This window comes from Hemiscyllium ocellatum, chromosome 1, assembly GCF_020745735.1.
Source record: "Hemiscyllium ocellatum isolate sHemOce1 chromosome 1, sHemOce1.pat.X.cur, whole genome shotgun sequence".
Taxonomy (NCBI): Eukaryota; Metazoa; Chordata; class Chondrichthyes; order Orectolobiformes; family Hemiscylliidae; genus Hemiscyllium; species Hemiscyllium ocellatum.
The window spans coordinates 84,397,002-84,417,632 of NC_083401.1; the positions used below are offsets into that span (position 1 = coordinate 84,397,002).

The following is a 20,631-nucleotide window of genomic DNA, read 5'->3' on the forward strand; positions in this document are numbered from 1 at the left end:
AGTTTTCTTCCATACATGCTGTGTTAACAAACAATTTAAATGGTCTCTGCAATTTTTCATTTAAAACGGGTAATGATCCACAGCAAAATGAAAGAGGTCTGTGTATATTGTGTGTGAATAATAAATATAGGCCTGGTTTTTCTGTAGTGTAGTACTGCCACCCAAGATAGACATGGGGTGCTCTAGCAATGTGGCTTGTAACAAAACTAGTGACATAATTGGACAATGCTTTTATATAATCATCCATTTCTATATCTCTTGTGGTTTAAAGTACCATAAGAGAACCATAAAGACGTTTAAACTTTTGAAATACAATACATTAATTTTCATGAGGATCTTGTATGGAAAATTGGTAAGTGATAAGTCTGCATTTTATACATTTGACAATTTTAATGTGACGTTGGTGTTTCCAATTCTGTGAAGCTGTAATAATGTAACTAAAGGCAGTTATAACATGCTGTTTCCTGGGATGTGCTGTGAGAGAGATACATAAAATGTAAATCCAGAGTAGTTAGTTTATAACTTAATCAAATTTGATAGTTGTGGCAGGACAGATGACGTGTTGCTACTGCAGCATCTGGAAGCTGCTGGACACCAATGTGATCCAGAGCAAATATGTCTGTAGTAAATGTTTGCAGCTGGAGGAACTTAGGAACCAAGTTGAGGATCTGGTATCTGTACTGTAGATATTACACAATATCAGGGAAGAGAATTGTGAACAGTTTACATTTCATCAAAGGAGGAAGAGAGAAATTAAGTGGGGGGGGGGTGGGTGGTAGAAGAGGAAGAGAAATGCTGAAAATAACCTTGTGGGGAATATACAAACTGCAAAAGCTTCTGTAGGGTTACAAAGATAAAAACACTATTTGAAGATGGTCAGAAACTGGTTATAATGAGGAACAAAGATGGCAGATCAATTAAATACAAATTTTGGTTTTGTCCTAAAGCCAAATGTCTGAAAAATGTTGGAGAACACAGGTTTTACAGAGAGGGAGCACCTGCAGGAAATCAGTATAATCATCAGAGAAATTGGTGTTTAAGGCTGATAAAGCCCTGATGATCTAAAAAAATAATGGGTTCTAGAAATAGTGGATGCATTGGCGGTCATCTTTCAAAATTCTGTAGACTCTGGAAGAGTTCCCATGGATTGAAAGGTAGCTAATATAATCCCTCTACAAAGTAGGTTTTGGAATTATGGACATGTTAGCCTGACATCAGTGGCAGAGAAAGCTCAAGTCCATTATAAAAGGGATATTAGGTGAACACTTGGAAAACAGAGTGGCATGATCAAACAGTTAGTATGGTTTTATAAAAGGGAAATCACACTTGACAAATCTACCGGAATCTTTTGAGGATATGATGAATAGAAGTGAAGGGGAGCCAGTGGATGTGGTTTGTTTGGGCTTTCAGAAGGCTTCTATAAAGACACACTTTAAAAGTCTAGCATGTAAAATTATTGCATAAGGGATTGGGAGTAATGTATTGAGGTGAATATTGAACTGGTTAGCTGACAGGAAACAGGAACAAATAGGTCTTTTTCCAAAAGTCAGGCAGTGACTATTGGGTTGCTGTAAGGATCAGTGCTAGTATCCCAGCTATTCACAATATGTGTTAATAGTTTGGATGCGGGAATTAAATGTAATACTTTTCAAATTTGCAGAGGACACAAAGCTAATTGGAAGGATGAGCTGTAGGGAGGATGCAGAGATGCCTTTTCACTTGGACAAGCTGAATGAGTGGACAAATACATGGCTGATGACGTATAACATGAAAAATGTGTAGTTGTCCACTTTGGTAGTAAAAATTAGGAAGGTGCATTATTATCTGACCGTAAATTGAGTGTGGAATGTGCAATGAGACATGAGGGTCTTTGTTATCATCAGTGACTAGTATACATTGCAGGGACAACAGGAAGATCAATGGAATGTTGGCCTTCATAATGAGAGGATTTGAGTACAGAGGGGATGGCTTGTTGCAGTCCTACAAGGTCTGAGTGAGAACACACCTGAAGTTATTGAGAGGAGTTACAGGGAGGTCGTCTCGCCTCCGGTACAAGAAAAAGGCAGGTGGGTTACAGGCAGGGGACAGAAAGGGAACTGGGAGGCATTCCAGGGATCCCCTGTCGCTGTTACCCTCAACACTTATACTACTGTTTTTGATACTGTTGGAGGTATGACTTACAAGGGGTAAGCCATGGAGTACAGGTCTCTGGCACAGAGTCTATCCCTGTTGCTCAGAAGGGAAGTGGGGAAAGGAGCAGAACATTAGTGATTGGGGACTCCACAGTTAAGAGAACAGATAGGAGGTTCTGTGGGAATAAGAAAAACTCATGTTTGGTGTGTTGCCTCCCAGGTGCCATGATGTTTTGGATCATGTTTCAGGATCCTTAAATGGGAGGAGGAGGAGCAGCCCCAAGTCGTGGTCCACATAGGCACGTCCACATAGGCACTAATGACATAGGTAGGAAAAAGAATGGGGATTTAAGGTAGACATTCAGGGAGCTAGGATGGAAGCTTGGAGCTAGTACAGAGTCGTTATTTCTGGTTTGTTGCCTGTGCCACGTGCTAGTGAGATGAGGAACAGGGAGAGGAGTTGAACATATAGCTACAGGGATGGTGCAGGAGGAAGCGATTCAGATACCTGGATAACCTGGGCTCTTCTGGGGTAAGTGGGACTCTACAAACCAGATGGTGTAAATGTCCTTTTAAGTATGTACCTGCCAGGCAGGGAGAAAGTGGTCAAGTGAGGGAGTTGTGGTTTACTAAAGAAGTTGAATCTCATGTCAAGAGGAAGAAGGCTTATGTTAGGATGAGATGTGAAGGCTTAGTTGGGTCACTCAATTGTTGCACGTTAACGCTCTCTTTAGGTCCTGTCTGGCTAAGAGGAGCCAGGAGGGGACATGAGAAGTTGTTGGCAGATAGGATCAAGGAAAACCATAGAGCTTTCTATAGATATGTCAGGAATAAAAGAATGACTAGGGTAAGATTAGGACCAATCAAGGACAGTAGTGGGAAGTTGTGTGTGGAGTCAGAGGAGATAGAAGAAGTGCTAAATGAATATTTTTCATCCGTGTTCACACTGAAAAAAGACATTTTTGTCAAGAATACTGAGAAACGGGCTACTAGACTAGACAGGGTTGAGGTTCACAAAAATGTAGTATTAGCAATTCTGGAAATTGTAAAAATAGATAAGTCCCCTGAGCCAGATGGGATTTATCGTAGGATTCTCCGAGAAGCCGGGAGGAGATTGCCAAGCCATTGGCTTTGATCTTTGTCGTTATTGTCTACAGGAATAGTGTCGGAAGACTGGAGGATAGGAAATGTTCTCTTGTTCAAGAAGGGTAGTAGAGACAACCCTGGTAACTATAGACTAGTGAACCTTTGGTTGTGGGTAAAGTGTTGGAAAAGGTTATAAGAGAGGGGATTTATAATCATCTAGAAAGGAATGTTAATTAGGGATAGTCAACATAATGAAAGGGTAGCTTGTGCCTCACAAACCTTAAGAGTTCTTTGAGAAGGTGACCAAACAGGTGGATGAGGGTAATGCAATTGATGTGATGTATATAGATTTCAGTAAGGCATTTTGATAAGGCTATTCTACAAAATACAGAGGCATGGGATTGAGGATGATTTCGCGGATTGGATCAGAAATTGGCTAGCTGAAAGAAGAGAGAGGGTGGTGAAGAGAGAGATGGCACAAGGCAGGGTGCCACTAGGCACACGGACTCACAAGATGGCCGCTGACCACAACATGGACAGAAACAGCAGAGCAGATACAGACACTGCCTGGGGCCACCTGAATGCCAGCACAATATACTCACAACTCAGTTGCTTAGTTTAAGGTGTGTGGGGCAGAGAATACACGAGTAACGAACACTGCCTGCTGCAGTGTCTGGGTCCAGCCAACATCTCTTATGAAATGCTAACAGCTTGATACAGACTCAGTATGAAATGCTAATCGCCAGGGCTGCTGTAATAGTCCTTCTCAGGAAGAGCGATGAGCGTCCATTACTACAGCAATGGATTTCCATGCAGACGTTGAAACTGACAGTGACCATGTGGAAATTAACCAAGGCTGCGCTGGAACTGACATAGACTGTATCAAAAGTATCGATGATTTTCTGCAATGATTGTCATAAACAAACTATGTTAAGAAGACAATAATCTCATCACTGACCTATGATAATATGTATAAAAGTTTCTTGACATGCTCCAGGTCGAGCGAAGATATACAGCTGACTGCTGTGTTGTTGATGTCTTTCTCTCCCCATAGCTCTGGTGTTTCCTTGTACAATAAACTCTGAATTTGAACCCTGATTCTGACTCAGAGACTGGTGTTTTTCCCCACAACAATGGTGATTGATGAGAAATGTTTATCCTGGAGTTAAGTTACTAATGGTGTACCATAAGAACCTGTTTTGGGGCCACTGCTGTTTTGTCATTTTTATAAATGACCTGGATGAGGGCATAGAAGGATGGGTTAGTAAATTTGCAAATTACACTAAGGTTGGTAGGTTATGGATAGTGGCAAAAGATGTTGCAGGTTACAGAGGGACATAGCTAAGCTGCAGAGCTAGGCTGTAAGGTGGCAAACGGAGTTTAATGTTGTGGTTCTGTTCGCCGATCTGGGAGTTTTTGTTGCAAACGTTTCGTCCCCTTTCTAGGTGACATCCTCAGTGCTTGGGAGCCTCCTGTGAAGCGCTTCTGTCATGTTTCCTTCGGCATTTATAGTGGCTTGTCTCTGCCGCTTCCGGTTGTCAGATGCTGTCCGCTGCAGTGGCCAGTATATTGGGTCCAGGTCGATGTCTTTGTTGATAGAACCTGTGGATGAGTGCCATGCCTCTAGAAATTCCCTGGCTGTTCTCTGTTGGGCTTGCCCTATAATAGTAGTGTTGTCCCAGTCAAATTCATGTTGTTTGTCATCTGTGTGTGTGGCTACGAGGGATAGCTGGTCGTGTCGTTTCGTGGCTAGTTGGTGTTCGTGGATGCGGGTTGTTAGCTGTCTTCCTGTTTGTCCTATGTAGTGTTTTGTGCAGTCCTTGCATGGGATTTTGTACACTACGTTGGTTTTGCTCATGCTGGGTATCGGGTCCTTTATCCTGGTGAGTTGTTGTCTGAGAGTGGCTGTTGGTTTGTGTGCTATGAGTCCTAATGGTCGCAGCAGTCTGGCTGTCAGTTCGGAAATGCTCCTGATGTATGGTAGTGTGGTTAGTACTTTGGGTTGCGGCATGTCCTCGTTCCGTTGTCTTTCCCTTAGGCATCTGTTGATGAAATTGCGTGGGTATCAGTTTTTGGTGAATACCTTGTATAGGTGTTCTTCTTCCTCTCTTTTTCTGTTCTGGTGTACTGCAGTGTGTTGTGGCCCTTTTAGAATAGTGTCCTGATGCAACTTCGTTTGTTTGTGTTGGGGTGGTTGCTTTCGTAGTTCAGGACTTGGTCTGTGTATGTGGCTTTTCTGTATACCTTCATGCTATGTACCATGGTACAGAGAACACCGAACGGAGAATTCAGCACTATTCAAAAGGGCCACAATACACTGCAGTACACCAGAACTGCAAAAAGAAAAAGAAGCACACCTATACAAGGTATTCACCAAAAACGGATACCCACGCAATTTCATCAACAGGGTTCAGTGGAGATTTACTAGGATGTTGCCTGGTATGGAGGGAAGGTTTTATGAGGAAAGGATGAGGGACTTGAGGCTGTTTTTGTTAGAAGAAGGTTGAGAGGTGACTTAATTGAAACATAAGATAATCGGAGGGTTAGCTGGGGTGGACAGTGATAGCCTTTTTCCTTGGATGATGATGGCTAGCACGAGGGGACATAGCTTTAAATTGAGGGGTGATAGATATAGGGCAAATGTCAGAGGCAGTTCCTTTATTCAGAGTAGTAGGGGCGTGGACCACACTGCCTGCAACAGTTGTAGACTTGCCAACTTTAAGGAAGTTTAAATGGTCACTGGATAAATGTATGGCTGAAAATGAAATAGTTTAGGTTGGATGGGCTTCAAACTGGTTTCACAGGTTGGTGTAACATCAATTACAGGCCCAAGGCGTGTAGTATTCTATGTTCTATTGTGTGCAGTTTTGGGGTAGTCACAGAAATAGAAACGGAGAAACAGACCTTTTGGTCCAAATCTTCCATGCCAAATAAATGTCCTAAGTTAATCTTGTCCCATTTGCCAGCATTTGTCTATGTCCCTCTAAACTCTTCCTATTCACCTATTCATCCAGATGCCTTTTAAATAGAGTAATATAGAAACAGGCCTTTTGTTCCAATTCGTCCATACAGACTAGCTATCCTAAATTCATCTCGTAAATGTTGCAATTGTACCCACCTCCATTCATCTTTGCTGTTTTATGCGTTTTCCTCAAGTCTGATGCTTTCTTTACTACTTTGGTTTACCATGGATGGTGGGTCTTCCCTTTTTAGAATATTTATTTATAGTGAGGATTACACTTATTCAGCATTTTCTGGAATATCCCCTGAAATGTCTGCCATTATATCTTTCACAGTCTAGGATTCTAGTCCTTCATCTAATTCAAATTAATGTTTATGTATTTGTGTTTATATAGTCTTAAAATATGGATCTTAACCACCCTTTCGAGCTGGATGTAAAATGCATTTATATTGTGGTGGTTGCTATCTACAGGTTCTTTTACTCAGGTCTTTAATTAAGCCTGTTGCCAACATAAAGTCTAATATAGCCCGCGCACTCGTCAGTTTCAGAATGCTTTCTAAGAAATTATCATGAAAGCGTTCTTTTGAACTCCTTATCTAGTCAACTATTACTAATGAGTTTACATATTGATTAAAGTTACCCATTGTTATTTCAGTTCCACGCTCACTGGCATTCAGTATTTCTTAAACATTTTCCTTCATGGTGTTAAACATTAGGGGGTCGGCTAGTGGGTGACTTCGACTAATGACTTCTTTCCCCTTTTAACGTTTTTTATCCAAACCTGCTAATTTCTATTGCACAAATGCCATCCTTTATTAACTATATCTCTATCTTTACCTACCTTCCTATTCTGAATAACAGAATACATTCCATACCCCTCCTTCATCCCATTATCTATCTGTTCTGCCACCTTCAGGTACCTTTGGGTATGCAATAAGGTCTCTCAATTTCTCTACATCCTTCCATTTGTGCATTGCGTTGCTTTGGTTGCTGTCTCCAAATGCAAAAGTTGTATTTTCTTGATTACTGATTAGAGCAATCCTGAGAACATAAGCACCAATTTCTAGCAGTCTTTCCAGCCTCTATTTTGGAGATCAGTGGAAACAGTAGCAAACGGTCAAACAATTCTCTTGGCTTGTTGCTACTGGTTAAGATAATGGTAGGGAGTCCCACATAGAGTCATAGAGATGTACAGCATGGAAACAGACCCTTCGGTCAAACCCGTCCATGCCGATCAGATATCCCAACCCAATCTAGTCCCACCTGCGAGCACCTGGCCCATATCCCTCCAAACACTTCCTATTCATATACCCATCCAAATGCCTTTTAATGTTGCAATTGTACCAGCTTCCACCGCTTCCTCTGGTAGCTCATTCTATACATGTACCACTCTGTTTGAAAAAGTTGCCCCGTAGGTCTCTTTTATATCTTTCCCCTCTCACCCTAAACACTCTAGTTATGGACTCCCCGACCCCAGGGAAAAGACTTTGCCTATTTACCCTATCCATGCTCCTCATAATTTTGTAAACCTTTATAACGTCAACCCTCAGCCTCTGACACTCCAGGGAAAACAGCCTCTTCCTATAGCTCAAATCCTCCAATCCTGCGAACATCCTTGTAAATCTTTTCTGAATCCTTTCAAGTTTCACAACATCTTTCCGATAGGAAGACGACCAGAATTGCATGCAATATTCCAACAGTGGCTCAACAAATGTCCTGTACAGCCGCAACATCCTATCCCTGAACCCAGAACATCATTCACAGGATTGGAGGTAGTCTGTATGTACCCTGGAAGCTGTTTCCTCTGAAATTGGATTTTGGTGTCCTTGAAATGTGGATATTAGACTAAATAAGAGGTGTGGCTTTTGCCTGAAATGTCGAATTTCCTGTTCCTTGGATGCTGCCTGACCTGCTGCGCTTTAACCAGCAACACATTTTCAGCTCTAAATAAGAGGTGGTCTGTTCTCAGTGCATTTTCTTTGGAATACCAAGGTACCCATTTGAAGAGGAAGGTTATATTTCCAGTTTGTGAAAAGTAGGTATATTTATACCTAAAAATTGAACAAATACATTCTTAAACTTATTAATGCAAAATGGGCTCTTCCAGCTCACCCAAACTGAATCTAAATATAGCGAGTACGCCCATGATACTGGACTGAAAATGGGAGTGTGGGTAGTTATTTTTAAAGATTCGGTTCACTGACTTTAGTGACGAAAATTGGGGCCACGAACTGTTCGAAACGTGTGAATGGACTACGATTCATCAGTTTTGTTATGAATCAACCAACCACCAGTTTTACTTCAAACAACTATATAGTTCACTGACCCTGAAAGAACTTGCACTCAGCTTATCTGAATTCTTTGGCACAGACTTCTTCAAACTTGTCTTACATATCCATGATTGTACAAGCAAGCCCATTCAGGAATCTTGGTGGAGTAGTATGAAGTCACTTTTTTTCATTCGGATTACATAAAACTCAATTTCTTAGTCCTCCCTCTACAGCTTTGAGCCTACAGTGATGCAGCGCAAAACCTACAAACCACCTAACTCAAGATACTTTGATAATATCAATTACTAACTGCATAGCTGTTTTCGATTGCTCTTTATTGACAAAGGAAGAAAAATCATGAGCATATCCACCAGACAAGTAAAATGGGTCAGGAACATTTCTGTTCTGAAAAGATTTAGTACATTCTTTAATACAGTTTAAGCAAGAAAAGCATTAAATAGTAAATGTGTATATTTTTAAAAAAGCTTGAGTGTTACATATTCAAAAATTCTCCACCTGATACTGCTGAATACTTGCAACCAGTTGGCTGTAACATGATTGCTTTGGCTCCCATAGTTCAGGCTAGTTCAAAGGCAGCCTTATTTTCTGTGGAGCTGCTCTGGGAATGAGTTGAGTACAGAGAGGTCTGATTTTCTGTGACTCTTGAGCAGAATACAATTTGATCTTTCAGCGCATATGTTGAAGAGTACTTTGAATAAGTAGTGCTTACCCGTTTTGCTTTCTAACTATGAATTTGTGGAATGTTAAAGTAACCTTATTGTGAACAAACCGACAGCCACAAAAAAATCCTTATTGATTTCATGTGTGATTAAAGCACAAACATACCCATCGTTACTACTGAATAACATGGTACTGTGCATAGTGAAATGAATATATTTGTCCCATATGCAATAAACTAATTTAGTGTTAAATTAATACCTTGGTTAAGTTCAAAACTTTCACAGCATCACTAAAAACAGAACTAGATTAAAACATTTTAATTCATACTTTTCTTAAAGTGGCAACACATTGAACTAATTTAGAGCTACAAGTGGATTATCTGTACTATTCACAATAACAGTAGTGCAACAAATACACAATTTAATTGAACTTATTTTTCTTGGTGAAGCTCAGAATTACATTTCAAGTCCGTTTTACAAACAGCAAATCTCCACTCAGTTAAACCAAACCTGGTTGCTATGTCTTCAAATACGGACAATATAGATGTCACAGACACAATTTAAAGCAGCTATTTACAAAAGTGGAGGTAAAGCAAGTGGTTAGGGCAGTATTAGGCTACATCTAACACACCCGCAGCCACCAACTGTCTTGAGAGCCAATCCAAGCCTTCATGTAGTCCTAATCCACTTCGGGCATCACAGCCTTGTATGTGCCAGCTACGACCACAGCACAGCTTGTGCAGACTGAGTAATTCGGTTATTTCTTCGACAGTAAGTGCTCCAGTCACATCCTGTTGAACAAATTGCAAAAGATTAAAATAAACAGGTTTAAAAATATAGCAACACATTTACTTAAATAACAGTCAAACTATCAATTCTTTTCTGTACCATAGTTATATACAATGCATAACATTTATAAGTCCTCTTTTCAGATGCTTGTTATGCATCCTTCTGGAAATCCTTTTAAAATTTCATTACAACTCAGCATGACAATTTGTTTGACTTGTTACTCTCTTTTGTTCAAGAAACTGATTTGCTTATTCATTTCAACTTTCTTGGTTTCAAAAAATACTTTGGCTGTAAACAATCAAAATGAGTTGGTAAAGCTTGAGTCTTCAGTTAATGATTGTTATTGATGTACCTGTTTATTGGCAAAAATAAGGAGTAAAGCATCCCTTAACTCTTTTTCAGCCAATAACTTGGCTAATTCACTGTGTGCTTCCATCATTCGGTCCCTGTCACTGCTGTCAATCACAAATACAACTGCTGAAGGAATAAAGCACAGAAAAAAATAGAAATTACAATAAACATAACTAAGATATAAAAGCCAGCAAAAGATCTATTTTCATTTTCTTTGGTTCCCTATAGAAACCTTTGATAGATCATAGCTCTGTGCTCACCTCAAACTTGGTCTATGGTGCCATTATTCATATATAAAGTAAGTTTTAATGAGCTTTTACATCAATGTTGTAAGATAATTATGGACACAAGACTGTCCCCATCTTATGATATTATTACAATTTTATTATTCACAGCCCAAGTAAATACACATAACTAGGGTACTTTCTGAAATATTATCTTCTAAATACATTAACTTTTGGATAACTCACAAAATAAGAAAAATAAATCTGTTGTATGCAAACTCAAGGAGGAGCAAATGTATACAGCCTGCAACACAAAAACAAGCACCTGCCTCCCCAGAGAGTAAGAACAGGTCAGACTTTATATTAAAACTAAAGGCTCACAAATGATTCAAACAATAAAGGATCTAAAGTAAACAATTAGTTCTGTGGTTCAGGTAAGGATAATTAGCTTTTTATATATAATAATATTTTCTTGCATTCCTTCCCACCTTTCTGTCAACTATTTTAGTTTGTTTTTCAGATTGAGCCAAAGAATGAAACAAAACAGCACAAAGCGAAGTTTATAGCAATCCTTCTCTTAAATATCTTAAAATATTTGTTGAGATAAATATAAACCTAGCATTTTATCACTACCAATATTACAAACTGCTGCTGGTTAAGAAAAGATCATTTCCATCTTCTCCCAAAACCAGACAAGACAGTTGTGTCGGCCTCATATCTGAGCAATAACTCTGCCAGGAAGAAACTCAGTATCTCCTGCTGCAGAAAGTAACTTGGCTATGGCCTCTCACTCCAAATACCTGGGTATCACCCCTGGACGAGACTCCCAAGTTGGCCTTGTTTATTTATTTTGGCTGCTGTTGACAAAATAAGTTAAACCTGGTCTTTACTTGAAAGTGTGTGTCATATTCCAAACAAATTAGCTGAATTAACTTCACAAATAAAGGTTAATGGGTTTGATCTTAGAACCATTGGAGACATGGTCACAGGGAGATCAAATCGGAAAATAAATAGAGGCATGTTACTTTCCAAAATAACAGACAGGAACGATAAGGCAGTGGAGTAAGCATTGTTTGTAGAGGATGGAATAAATATGACAGCAAAAATCTTAAACTGGCAGATGCAGATTCCATATAGGTGTAGATAAGACACTTGTCTGCATAGTATATAGGCCCTCTAAAAGTAACTATATAATGGGACAGAAAATAAATCAGGAGATAATAAGGGTCGGCAGGAAATGAATCCTAATCTTCATGTAAATTAGGATAGTCAGATGGACAGAAGCCATGAGTAAGAATTCATACACTCTGTTTGGGGTTTCCTAAAACAATATGTTGTTATCCTTGTAGTGATTGTAATGAGGTCAACCAAGCAGACCTCACAGAATGAGTTCTCTGACTGGGGCTGTTACATGGTCCAAATAGGGAAGCCCTGACTGACAAATATAAGCAGGAGTGTCAGACATCCTGTTCACTCTGAGGAAGCTCGAACAGTACCAAGGGTTCTCCATGTGTAAGGAAAGGGTGACTTGGTGACAGGATATCAGCCACTATAGAGTTATTTCAGTACCAACCAGGAATCAGATTGTTTTTGGATTTGTTGAAGTGTAATGTGGCAGGTTTAGTAAATGGTGTCACACTAAGAGATTCCCTCAGAAACAGTGACCATAATATGGTAGAATGTGGCATTCAGTTTGAGGGTGAGGAACTTAAGAGTAATTGCATGGGGATGAGGACAGAATGAGGGAAAGGAGTTTTGCAGCAAAGACAATTGAGGAACAATAGTAAACATTTACTAGACTATTACAAAATGGATGGTCTACATCTGAACCAGATCGGAACCAATGTCCTTGAGGGGGTTTTTGCTACTGCTGTTCGGGAGGTTTTAAACTAATGTGCCAGGGGACTGGGAACCAGAAGAGAAAACAAGTCGGCAGCGAGGTGGAGACTGGAGACTGTAAGAATCATGAAGATAGCATTAATAAAGGGAAGAGTAGGCAGAGAGTTGATAAGCGCAAAAGAACTGGTGGCCTGAAATGCATCTACTTTAATGCAAGAAGTATAATGTGTAAGGCAGATGACCTTAGGGCTTGGATTGGTGCCTGGGAGTATGGCATTATTGCAATCACAGAGACTTAGTTGAAGGAAGGACATGATGATTGGCAACTAAATGTTCCAGGATATAGACACTTCAGACAGTTCAGGGAGGGAAGTAAAAAGGTGGTGGGGGGGAAAGGGGGTGGAGTTGCATTGCTAGTCAGGGTTGTGCTAAAGGAGGACACTATGGAGGTCATGGGTAGTGAGGCATTATGGGTGGAGCTGAGAAATAAGAAGGGTGCAGTTACATTGTTGGGGCTGTATTACAGTGAGTGTGACGGAGAAGAACAAATGGGTAAACAGATTATGGAAACATGTAGAGGCAATAGGGTAGTGGTGATGGGAGATTTTAATTTTCCCAACATTGACTGGGAATGTTTTAAAAACAAACACCAAAAAAGGAGAAATTAAACTTTGAGGGTTCTTATATAAATTCTTATATTAAATAGTTCTTATTTTTGTATGTCTGTGAGGATTCTCACATCCGAATGAATGAGGAGACGTGCTTCCCTCCACATTTCACATATATCACAGATCCCTTTTGTGGTGGGAGCCATGTTGAAAAGGATGTATGTAAATCTCCCAGGCTGCAGCTAAGAGCTCACAAATCTATGAACAGCTGTAAGCATAATGAAAAAGAAGCACGATCCCCCCACCATATTGATTGCAAAATCTGGGCCAAAATCTTTGTTAAACTTAAAAGATTTATTGAAAAATCCATTCAAAAATATAATCCCAATGCAGTAATCTAATAAAGTAATAAAATCCATATACAGCAGCAATTATAAGGAAATAAAATTGGAAAGAGCATTATATCCTGTAACAATGAGCGGTCTCCCACAAGAGCATTTATAAAGGTCAATGACCAGACTGTCCCCAGAAGAGATATTGTTTTACCTTGTGTGTTAAGGTAATAGTGCTTCCAAAGTGGCCTCAGTTTATGCTTGCCTCCTACATCCCAAATAGTAAACTTTAAGTTTTTATATTCTACAGTTTCCACATTAAAACCTGCCATGGAAAAAGGAGAGTATTAATATTACATTTTCACTATGATAATACTGTCAGATTAGATTAGATTACTTACAGTGTGGAAACAGGCCCTTTGGCCCAACAAGTCCACACCGACCCTCCGAAGCGCAACCCACCCATACCCCTACATTTGCCCCTTACCTTACACTACGGGCAATTTAGCATGGCCAATTCACCTGACCTGCACATCTTTGTGACTGTGGGAGGAAACCGGAGCACCGGAGGAAACCCAGGCAGACACAGGGAGAACGTGCAAACTCCACACAGTCAGTCGCCTGAGGCGGGAATTGAACCCGGGTCTCTGGCGCTGTGAGGCAGCAGTGCTAACCACTGTGCCACCCACAAAGAATAAGGTCATCCTAAAACTAAAGTCATAAACTAAAACTCACGTTTCAATTAGAAGACACTGGATTGGAAAGTATTAAATGAAAGGGAGGGAGACAGACGCAAAGAAAGAAAGAGCCAAACAAAGGTGGTCATAGTATTGAGAAAGTCTTGTCATTATGAGACTCAGTAGCTCTAATCTCAATATCTTCAATGATAAACACAACAGTGCAGAGCTATTTTTATAAATGATGTAAATCTTATACTCAAATGCAAGAAAATAAGTATACTAATCAATCTAAAAAAATGGGAATGTATGAATATTTACTGTTATTAATAAGCAATAATAAGCAAACTGAGTGAAGGTGAATTACCTATAGTTGGAATTGGTTGCATAAACTCATCCTGTTTCAACTTGAAAAGAATAGTTGTTTTGCCTGCTCCATCCAGTCCCAAAGTGACTACACGTATCTCCATCTTGGGCCCAATATGAACACGGTTATCCTGTTGAGGGAAAAAATGAAATTTGCACTTAAGTTTACTCTCTCAAGTATAATAAAAGTTAAATTTCAAACCAATTTGCCTTTTTGATAAGATTTTACACCATCTAAATATCATATCAATTTAATATGGACAAAGTCAGAAGTCACTTGACACCAGGTGATAGTCCAACAGATCTATTTGAAATTACAAGCTTTCATGGGTCAGGTGAAGACCAAAGTGCTGTTAGGGAGGGAATTCCTCTACTTTGATCCGACAACACAGAAGGAATGGCAACAGAACTCCAACAACAGGATGCTCAGCTTTGACAAAGGGTCAGTTAGACTCGAAACGTCAGCTCTTTTCTCTCCTTCCAGATGCTGCCAGACCTGCTGAGATTTTCCAGCATTTTCTCTTTTAATTGCTACAATTTGGAAATGAACTTGCGGTAGTGATCCATTGCACCTGCTGCCCTCAATTTTCTCGGTGGTAGAAATCATGGGTTTAGAAGGTACTGCTGAAGTAGTAATGACTATACAGCATCTTGCATTGATACACATTGGGCAATGGTAAACTAGTGGAGGAGGGATTGAATGCTTAATGTAGTGGATGGGATACCAAGTGGGCTACTTTGCCTTAATAATACCAAGCTTGAGTGTTGTTAGAGTTGTGCTCAAAAATGTGGCAATAGGTGGGACTTTCCACACTTGAGAAGTTTGGCTCGAATTCTTTCCTTGACGGGTACATTTCATTTTGCCAAGTAGTCTGAAATTCTCAAGATCAAATGGCAAGGGTTCTTTGTCTAACTCATTCTTGACAGGAAACTGCATGAGAACACCAAACACAAATTGAATGAGGAAGGGGGAGATTCTCCATCTCATGGTAATGCTGCTGAGAGTAGTGTTTAGCTCAGTAGGACATCTGTTTGCTTCAACTGGTGACAACTTCACTATCTCCTGACTTCAGAGGGGCAAGTTTGTGACTACTGGACCAGATATCCTCGTGATCTCTTCATATTGTTCATGTGCGCTTCTGTTGGGTTACAATTTCCATTGTCAAAATGAAACTTGGATTTCTTGACACAAGTTAACCTGATATTTAATTGTGCAGTATCTCCTTCTTTCAACTCTCCTGGCTACTTTAAAGTTGTGCAGCGTTCTAGCTATTTGGTTTACGTTGTGTATAATGTCAGTTTTGATTTTTAAAAAGCATCAATTTCAGTTGTTATCTCAGCCAAGTATATTGGTCCTTGTTGAAGATTCCATCTTTGCTAAATTACGCTTTTGAAAAAGCAGCTTAGTGACTTACAAACATCATTTATACCAGGATTGCTGCTTCCTGCTGAACCCTTGGTGGGTAGCAATTGCTCTAGCAATATTGTGAAGTGCTGGTATTTGATACATTACTTGCACAAGGGTGCCAATTCATGGCAAGCCACTGCATTCAGAACAGAAGCACTTTTGAGACATCTTCACTCCATTCCCACTGACTTGAATTTTCCTAGGACTTCCTGATGCTACAGTTCAGTCAAGTACTGCGATCGTTCTCACTTGCATAGGCCAAGCTTGTCATGAGGTTTGCAGCCAAGTGGCTAGCTGAGCTTTTCCAATTTTGATAAAATTTGATCAGATGTTAGGAGGAGGAATTTGCAAGATTAACTGCTCAGGGTGTAAATAGTTTTAAGCAACATGCTCAGACACATTCTAACACATCATTGGAGCAGGTGAAATGTGAACCCTGGCCTGCTGGCCTAGCGGTTGGGTCACTATCCCCACACCACACATGCCCTCTTGCCAGAGTGAACCTTTGCCATTTCCAGTATCTAGATAGATGCTTGGTGGGTCATTCAGGATATTTTACCCAAACTTTGTGGTGAGGTCGAGGTCACAGAGGTTTTTTTTGTGCGATGTTAGATTCCTTACTGGCTGCCTTACTTGTCTAGTCTAACAGCTCCCACTTCAGCACCCGGCCAGCTTGGCCAGGAGTGCTCAGATTGATGATGGATAATCAAGTTACCCCCCCAGAGTATGTTCTGTGTACCTGCTCCAATTAAGAATCAGTTCTTCATTCAGAGGCTGAAGGAGGAAAGTGGGTGGAATGACAGAATTATGATGATGCAGGAGGAGGCCATTTGGCCCATCATACCTGTACTCGGTCTATTACCTAGCGCCAATCTCTTGCTTTTCTCCGTATCCCTAAACACCATTACTATCCAAATAACCATCCAATTCCCTGTTGATGCGTCAATTGAATGTGCTTCCACAACATTTCTATACTCAAAACTTTTGCTGAGAAAAACTTTTCCACACGTCATCCTTGCTTTGTTTGTACATTAGTTTAAATCTATGTCCTCTTGTTCTTGTTTCTTTAACAACTGGAAACAGCTTTATCCTGTCTACTCTGTCCAGCTCAATTATCATTTGGAAAGCCTCTATCAGACCTCCTCTCAGCTGTGACAGAAACAAAAAACAGAAATTACTGGAGAAGCTCAGTAGGTCACACAGCATTTGTGAAAAATAGCCGAGTTAAAGCAACCTTTCTTCAGAACTGATAGTAGCTAGGAAAAGGTGGTGTACACACTGAAGACAGGGAGTGGAGAGGGTATGTAGACAGGTGGAGATGAAGCCCAGACAGACAGAACCAAAGTTGGCCAGGCAAAGAGATGGACACTCGTATGCCAGGAAGAAAGAGAAGCTGATATTGGGGACTATAATTAGATGAAAATGGATTGGCTGTGCAGAAAGCAGCCCATGTCAGGATATGCCTGCGTATTGGGACGCATAAAGGAAGGAGTTCAGGTTCTGAAACTATTGAACTCAACAATTGAGCTCCTGTCAGCTGTCTTCTGTCAAGGGAGAACAGTTCCAACTTTTTCAATCTATCCTCATGGCTGAAGTTTTATTCTTGGAATTATTCTAATAAATCACATCTGAACTCTCTTGAAAGTATATGCATTTCCTATAATGTGGTGCCCACAACTGTATACAATACACCAGCTGAAATTTAACAACTGTCTTGTACAAGTTCAATATCGTCTCCTTGGTCTTGTACCCTAAGCCGCTATTAATAAAGCTAAGGATATAGTATGCTTTCTTTACTGTTCGTTCTACCGATCGCGTCACCTTCAGTGATCCGTGTACATGTGGACCCATATCCCTCTGCTCCTGCACGCTCTTCGAATTGTTCCCTCTGTTTGTATTCTCCTTCTGCATTCTTCAGACCAACATGCATCACCTCACTTTCCTCTGCATTGAATTTCATCTGACACCTATCTGCCAATCATAGGTAATCAAGGAGTTTACTCCCCATTGTTTTATCTGCTGTCATAAGACTTTATTCACTCTGGAGTTACAGTATACAATTGTGCCCACAGCTTTGGTGGGTCTGTCCCACTGGTGGCACACGCAGGTTTCTGATTGTAGATGTAATTCTACAAGAATGTGGCTGAACGAATTTGTAGAGCAGCTTTCTGACTTAGTTCAAGTCCTGGATATTAGTGAAGAGTAGTTTTTGCAGGGTCAGCCCAACAAGGCATCTTCAAATCTGAATTCAGGTGGTCCCTTCTGTTTATGTATTTTTAATGTCCTTAATGTACCACTAGGTGGCACTGCAACTGACACATTCAAAAAGACTTTTGAGGCGTGCAGACAGCAGTGGTTTGAGTATGTTGCAGGTATAGAAGGAAGAGGGCTGAATGGCCAGGCAGCCAGAAGACTGTCTCACAGTGTTGTGATGTCACTGCCTCCACCTGTGCAGGTGGCCATTTTTCTGCTGGCTACCTCAGCATTGTCAGCACTCATTCCAAAAACTAAATGCCTCATTTGGCATTTCAGGTGACAATTAGGAATCAACGATATTGCTTCCCTGCAAGGGAATAGTGAATCAAAAACGTTATGCCAATCTGAAAACCTCATGACTATCATCACTGAAGTTAGCACATTTCATATTTATTTAATTATTCAATTCAAATTCACAACGACCTTGGCAGGATTCTGCCTCTCATCTCTTGATTATGATTATTAAATATATGTTCCTGTATCCAAAATGTGAATACTGATCACCCGTTGTATATATAAATGTCGTAAACGTGCACATGAACAATAACAATGAGTAATCATAATCTCTTTGTGGCAGTTCTGGGCAAGGGAAGAATGTTGGCCAGAACAAAAGGAGACTTTGTGCCTCATCTTCTCTCAGTGTTCTCAGGTCAGTAACTTCTGTAATTTGGTTATGGCCACAAAAAGTACTAACAGTTATATCTTGATAAAAGCCTTTTAATTACAGGACAAGGCAATTTCTTCTGAAAAATTGTTAAAAAATGAAAACTGTTGAAGTTAATTAATTTTATTCTGATCCCTTCCCTTCTTCAATATCTTGCTTCTAATTACAACTTCTATGCTTTGTGTTGCATCAATAAATTGATTCTTTGTCCATATTTGAATTAAAAGCCAAACTAACATTTTAATGCTTTAGTCAATCTTGATGTGTCTTGTTTCTTTATTCAATTCTGCCCATTACCAAAGTTCCCTCCTAAATGTTCCATTCTTTTGCACTGTGTGATCTCTTTAAGATTGTCATGTCATACACATTAAAGGTGCTTCTTTTCCCTGGCCTAACTGTCCGATGTACTCAGAGTACTGGACTGCTGCATGAACATGCAGCTGCATAATTTTGAGGGAGATTGACCACAATGTCATAACCTGGTCCAGTTTGAGCTTCCTAAAACTACACAGAATCAGAGATTTCCTTTATTATGTTTCAGAACATTAAGTGCATATTCAATATTCCTGCTGTTTGTTTGATGCAGGATAGTTCATTGGATTAAGTTCATTATACTTTCTTCTATTAGCTTCTCAGGTCAGAGTTGCTTATGTAGCAGCATGCCGAAAAATAGACAATTCTTATATTTCAATCAAAGCAACAGATTAAAAAAAACTCAGGCAAATTAAACCACAAATGAATAATTGAACAATCTGGAAAAGATGTGTTACCTTTGTGAAGGTGACAGGGATACTAGCATCCAACTGAATGTGATCAGCAAGTTCCGTGAACTGTTGTTGCTGCTTCTGTAATGTTTCCAGCAAATGAGTGATTTCTTGTTTTGCCATCACGACACGACAGTCATCCTAGCCAGGAGAAAGGTGAAGCAGACAGAGTTCAATTGCTGGGGCAAGCACTGCATTTCATTATACTTTTAAAAATAAATGAAGCATCACAGTGCATTATAATTTGTTGTATTAGGAGTGTTTTATATCGATTTAACTAATGAGAAAATCAACAATGCAAAGTACCCAAAAATAACCCAAAATATCAGAACATTTTGCCCACAGTTATCCTTTTAACAACTGATAACTTGTAACTTCATAACAATTTCTGCTTTTAAATCAATGAAGCAACTAACTTTGTTGCACATCAATTTGGAGTGAACCTTCATTTTTATAACAACATACAGCAGGATCAAAACTTTCAAAACTAATAGGATCCATTTGAAATACAGTCACAGTCATTATAGAGGCATTTTGTAAGCATGATTCCACAAATAGCAAGTGAATGAGCAGAAAATTATTTTGGTACTACTGGCTGACAACCAATAGGATGTTTTTACATCTACCTCAACAGGGAGTTGGGTCCTTAATTCTGCATCTCAATCAAAGGACCATAATTCTGGCCATGCAGCATTTTGTCAGTAGTGCAGTTAGTTGACAGCCAGAATAATCCCAGTTTATAAATGGTCTCAAATTCACAACTTTTTGACCTTCAATCTCCCAATAAGGCAAACATTTAACTTTATTCCTGATAAACTAAAATTAACTGAAACTATTTTGGAGGTCTGCCCAGGAAAATAAATACTGTAGAATTAAGAACGAGAACTAGGTATTAGTATTGACCAGCAACTGGACTGGATTAGCCAGAATAAGTACTGTGGCTACAAGAGCCAGTCAAAAGCTGGGAATTCTGAAGCAAATAATTCATCTCCTGTCTCTCCCAAAGTCTGTTTATTATCTACAAGGCACAAGCCAGAAGTATAATGGAATATTCCCCCCTTGCTTCCAAGTGCAATTCGAACATCATTCAAAGTTTGACAACATCCAGACCAAAGCAGCCTGCTTGACTTGTATCACATCCACAAACAACCGCTTCCTCCACCACTGAGTCAGTATAGCAGTAAGTACCATCTACAAGATGTTTTGCAGAAATTCACTAAGGC

The 20,631-nt window shown here is 39.9% G+C and overlaps 1 protein-coding gene across 2 annotated transcripts in view; it reads right to left on the reverse strand.

The window, feature by feature from the left end:
- Window positions 1–8,768: 8,768 nt before the first annotated feature.
- trim23 (tripartite motif containing 23) overlaps window positions 8,769–20,631 on the reverse strand; it is a 38,898-nt gene continuing 27,035 nt past the window's right edge. Inside the window, exons 7-11 of one of the 2 annotated variants that reach the window (XM_060823834.1) lie at window positions 19,415–19,549; window positions 14,318–14,447; window positions 13,488–13,598; window positions 10,272–10,393; window positions 8,769–9,921 (exon numbers count right to left, since the gene is read on the reverse strand). In XM_060823834.1, coding sequence (XP_060679817.1) covers window positions 9,742–9,921; window positions 10,272–10,393; window positions 13,488–13,598; window positions 14,318–14,447; window positions 19,415–19,549 — 678 coding nt within the window. In that variant the 3' untranslated portion in view covers window positions 8,769–9,741. Of the gene's footprint in view, window positions 9,922–10,271; window positions 10,397–13,487; window positions 13,599–14,317; window positions 14,448–19,414; window positions 19,550–20,631 lie in introns of both variants that reach the window. The other variant, XM_060823824.1, reaches the window with a different exon arrangement.